Here is a 5056-nt window from a genome sequence, read left to right as displayed (position 1 = left end):
TGCACCCAGAGCATATTCTCTTTTTTCATAACCCCCAGCAGAGTATGTATACATTTTGTGGATCGTTTTGTTCTAGCTGCTTTTACTGTACTGTATGTATGTATGTATGTATGTATGTATGTATGTATGTATCAGGTTGTAGTGATCCTCCGCGCCGGGCACACCGGGGCAGAGGATGCAGTCAAGTATGCATCTGATCTGCTGCATGTTATGGATGATAACTATGCATGATCTGGTTCAGTACTAGATAATTTTAATTTAGTACACTAGTAATGCAGCTATGCAAGGGAAGGATTATTGAGCAGCAATGCAGGTAAGCAGGGGCAGCAGTAATATAGCTAAGCAAGGGTAGGAATGCTTCACCCTTTGTTCTGAACAAGTGGCCTCAGCAGTAATAGTAAATTCAGCTGCTGCTTTGTATTTTATCTGAGTTAATTTCAGTTGTGCCCAATTGAAGTTAACTGGAAGAACCTACACCAGAATATGTTCTCACTTTTTATAACCTGCAGCAGAGTATGCAGAGTGAAATATGCATTTGGTGAATCGTATTATTATACTAGCTGTTATTACTGTACCAGGGGAGACAACATTTATTCAGGTGCCATTTGGTGGTGCACTGCGGGTTGATAAGGCAAGAAGGCAGGGGGTTAAGTGCAAAATGCCGCGCGCTGACCAGCCAGGCCACTTGGTATCCAGTTGGCGAGCTGTGATTGGTCTAGGACTAAATTTGCACCTCCGTTGCAAGTTCAGGGATGAAATAATCTACTTTTACAACTACAAGGACTAAACCATCACCTGACATGCAAGTATAAGGACCTGGGGTGCTATTACCTCGCCACATTGCCTCTGACGACCGCGTGGGCGAATCAGACGGCACTGCAGCCTCAGCAGTGAGTTCGGTGGCGCTGCCTGTGCCCGCCTGCGTGCCGTCCACGGCGACCCACTGCCGAGCGAGGCAAGATCCGGATTCCAAGCGGGCGCAGCAGAAAGCCTGCGACGGGGACGATCTGCCTGGCCGGCAGGTGGGACGGTTGGTGGCCGTGTCATGTCACCCCGCAGGTGAAAGGACCGGAGCAAGATAAGGGATGATCATACATAGTACATACGACCATGCACTCAAATGAGGGTTGTGCAACTGTGCAGCTGCAACAGCCGGCTGCGATCCAAACAGCAGACATCTGTAGACCGTACTGCCAGAATGTCAACAAGCACAGGATCATATATTGTGGGGCGTTGGCAAGTGATCGAATCAGTTCTACTCCCTCCGTAAACTAATATAAGAGTGTTTAGATTACTACTTTAGTGATCTAAACGTTCTTATATTAGTTTAGGGAGTACTAAACTAACCCGGTGGTGGATGTTTTAGGTCACCTGTGGATATGATCACTGGGGCTGCTGAACGGGACAGAATGCTCAACTCCATGAAGGCACCAGCCCTGAGAATCACAAGCACAGCAATACGTAGCAGGTCACAGGTAATGTGTATCATTCCAATGCCAGTGTCCAGTCTTGCTCCAAAACAGAGATGACATTGCACAACAGATTAATGAACCTGACGATGCAAATGCTTATCAAATAAACGCATGACTAAGCCTACCGTCCTGAATATTTAAAACTGGTTGCAAAATTTTGGACAGCGAAGATTGATCAGCAGAGCGTCCCTAACCAGCATGAAAAAGGGCACTGAATCACACAAATATCGATCGTAAATCCATGACCACATCACCCAATAAACGATCCTGAACATAGATAGTAGTGTTTTGAGTCATGAGATGAGATTGTATATCACAAAAGGAAATGCTTTTCTTCTTTATTGCGACTTAACATATCGGAAACATCAACCAAGAACAGAGATAGTAGTGTTGAGTCAGGAAATGAGATTATCATAGAAGTAAAGGGAATACTTCTTTATTGCGACTTAACATGCCTCTTTGCCCAGTAGCAAGAACAACCACAGATCAGCTGCAAAAAGAATAAAGCGACAACAGAGTTCGTTACCTGGCATTCATCCAGTAAACCAACAACATAGTCCGTTATTCGGCATTCATTCAGTAAAGTGACAACAGAGTTCGGTTCTTGGCATTCATTCACTCCATTGGACTAAATACCAGCTCAGTTTAACATGTGCACTTCAGCCATCTACAACCGAGACTCAAGTGACGGTGCATTATTTATGACACTAAAAGTTGATCCCATATAGTACACATCTGCTTTACGATCAAGGAAAATTCATCTGATGACAATCTCTCAGGTTTCCTTGGTATGCATGTCTAAAGTAATAGCATAAATTAAACATGGGAGGAACTAAACAAACAAACAACTAGACAGTACCCTATTAAACAAGCAGAAGAGGAAGACTTTTGATCACACTCAGCATAGAGTGCCCAAAGAGATAAAATGGGCTCATTGAGAAGAGCGAACCGTAAAAACTGGAGCAATACTGAAGCCTCTGCAATGCTCGGTTCGGCCTTCTTAGCTTTAGTTCAACCGCCTTCTCTTGTTCCGGTGTGTTTCGCCACCATCCACATCCAATGAACCTAAGGCGTCGCTTCTTCCCCTCCTCCTCAGGGTTCTTGACGACCCTGCATTGCTAGGTTCTCCTACGCTTTCAGTAAAAGCAGCATCCTCCTGAATCACAGCCATTGTGCTTGAATTAGAAGTTTGATCTGCAGACGGTGCTGCAGCAGCATGAATTCCATCAACTGGCGGCTCATGATTTGGCAAATTTGACGAAGTTGATGCTCGGAGGCTTGGCCTGGATATTCTTCTAAGATCGCTCACTGCAGTTGCCAACCTTTCCGTATTTGCAAGGCCAACAAGGGTAAGGCGTTGCAATAAATCAATTCCTTCCGAGGAAAGTGGACTTGAACTACGCCTAGGAGGATCTGGCGCGCTGCTTCCTGGCAGCCCGCTGTCTGGAGTAGAAGAAGAAACAAATGTAGGATTTTCTGCTTCCCTTTGCAGCCTCCTTGCTCTCATCCTGGTAGTAATTCGGCTTAGACGGCCAGTCTGGTGAGCATGATCTATCATCTCCTGGACAGATGATTCTGGAGGCCCTTCAAACCTACTCGCGCTAGTCATAATCTGCTGATCAAGAATGCGTCTCCAAGAAGATAATATCCCGTGCGCCTCGCCAAGCCTACGAGAAATTGGGCGCAAATGATGGAACTGTTGTCGAAAACTCTCGAGCCGGTTCCCATGTGGCCTGGCGGGAATGTTAGGACTGGACACATTGCCATCGTCTGCGACTTTCTTCTCCACATCAGAAGTTGAATTCCCTCTCCCATAGATAGGAGTAATGTTTCCTTCAGTGACCTCACCTTTGCAGACAGGGCATTCCTTGTGGGTGGAATGAATATGCAGCCACTGGTACAAACAAGGCCAGCAGAAGAGATGGCCGCAAGAAGTGACCACCGGGTCGTCGGCCATCTCAAAGCAGATGTTGCACTCAAACATGGCAGTGCTCTTCCCACGGTCGGCCGGCTCATCCTCGGCACCCACCATGGCACCATTGTCAATCACCTTATTCTCCTCGACGGCATCCTGCACGGGCTGCTGTTGCGGCGGTTCCAGTGCAGCCTCGTTGTCCGGGCTAGGGGCCTCGGAGCTGAGAGGAGGAAGGTCTGAGCGGAAGCGCCTGGGACGGAGGCAGCGCAGCTGGCGGCCATTCATGGAGATGGCGCGGCGGTAGCGCTCGGAACGCTCCGGGCGGAAGGTGGAGGAGGCCGTGGAGGAGGACGGGCGGTCGACCCAGCCGAGCAGCTCGCTGGGCCGCGGCGGTGGCGGGGGCGGCGGGGGCGGGTGCGAGAAGCCGAACTCTTGGGCGATCTCGGTTATGGGAACCTCCTCGGCCTGGCGGTAGGGCGCGCGCAGGACGGAGGCGGAGATGTGGTAGGGCTCGGGCGGCGGGCGCATCAGGTCGGCGCGGGTGGGGGAGTAGGGCGGGTGGAGCGGGTCCGGGTCCCGGTCGGGCGGCGGGGCGTCGGCGGAGGCGGCGGAGGAGGAAGGCGAGGAGGAGAGCATGGAATTGCCGAGGGCGAGGTCGGAGCCGAGATCGGGGCGGCGCGGGCGCGGGGCGCGGGGGAGGCCGAGGTAGAGGTTCAGATCCATCCTTCTGCGGCTCCGGGCGGCATCATCGGCGTCCATCCACGCCTTGTCCGCCTAGCTGCGCCCTCGCGCGCCGTCTCCGCCGTCGCGGTCACCCCGGCGCGGCGCAAACGCAACCACCCACCTCACCACCATCGCGCGTCGCCGCGCGGGGCGAACGCGAAGCACATGGGCGGGTGGGCGGGCGGGCGGACACGGAGGGCAGGAGACGGCGGCCGGCGAAAAGATTGGGTGGAGGTAGGTGGTGGTTGCGGCGGCGGCGGCGGCGAGGGGTGGGGAATTGTGGGAGGAGGGGAAGGGATGGGGGAGAAATGTAGGAACGGGGAGAGGCACGAGGTGCGCGAGGTTTTTGTTGGTGCCGGAAAAACAGAGCGCCACGTCAGCGCGCATCCCCACCGCCAGAAAGGAAGAGAGGGGGGGGGGGGGGGGGGGGGGGGGGAGGCTGTCCCGGCGAGGCGAATCTACCCGCCCGCCCGGGGAGGCTGTCCCGGTGTGTGGCCACCGGGCCGTCGGGCAGGCCGTTTCTTTTTCTCTTGGACCTCACTCAGTTAGAAAAAGTGCTGTCCATTTGAGGCCTCGTTATGTTGAAGCTCGGATTCACACAGAGATGGGTGGACATAGTACAATGAATATCCAGGCCAATGCTCGGATTCACACACAGATGGGAATGGTCACCTCAGTTTCTTTTTTAGTGCTCTTTAATGGATAGAAACTTGATGAATTTCAACCAGCACGGGGTATCCGTCAGGGGATCCGATTTCACCGTACCTCTTTTTGCTCGTAGCACAGGGCCTTTCGTGCCTTTTAAAATCCAGAGTCCGGTCATGCAGTCTTGGCGGAATACAAGTGACTTCATCGGCTCCACCGATGAACCATTTGTTATTTCCAGATGACAGCCTGTTGTTTTTTAAAAGCAAATAGTGAGGGGGCTGAAGAAGTGTCTCTCCTT

At 52.0% G+C, this 5056-nt stretch overlaps 1 protein-coding gene across 1 annotated transcript; it reads right to left on the bottom strand.

Annotated features, from left to right (window-relative positions):
- Positions 1-2052: 2052 nt before the first annotated feature.
- Positions 2053-4405, bottom strand: LOC123182334 (uncharacterized). The gene has a single exon (XM_044594855.1). The coding sequence runs from the start codon at positions 4144-4146 to the stop codon at positions 2479-2481; it is 1668 nt and encodes a 555-aa protein (XP_044450790.1). The 5' UTR covers positions 4147-4405; the 3' UTR covers positions 2053-2478.
- Between the last annotated feature and the right edge of the window lie 651 nt (positions 4406-5056).

The sequence above is a fragment of the Triticum aestivum genome, chromosome 1D (assembly GCF_018294505.1).
Source record: "Triticum aestivum cultivar Chinese Spring chromosome 1D, IWGSC CS RefSeq v2.1, whole genome shotgun sequence".
Classification (NCBI taxonomy): Eukaryota; Viridiplantae; Streptophyta; class Magnoliopsida; order Poales; family Poaceae; genus Triticum; species Triticum aestivum.
Note: the sequence above shows the minus strand (reverse complement) of the source record. Positions and strands in the feature narration are given on the sequence as shown.

Excerpts from the sequence above, each read along its gene's own strand:
- LOC123182334 (XM_044594855.1), bottom strand. The coding sequence starts at position 4,146 with ATGGACGCCGATGATGCCGCCCGGAGCCGCAGAAGGATGGATCTGAAC.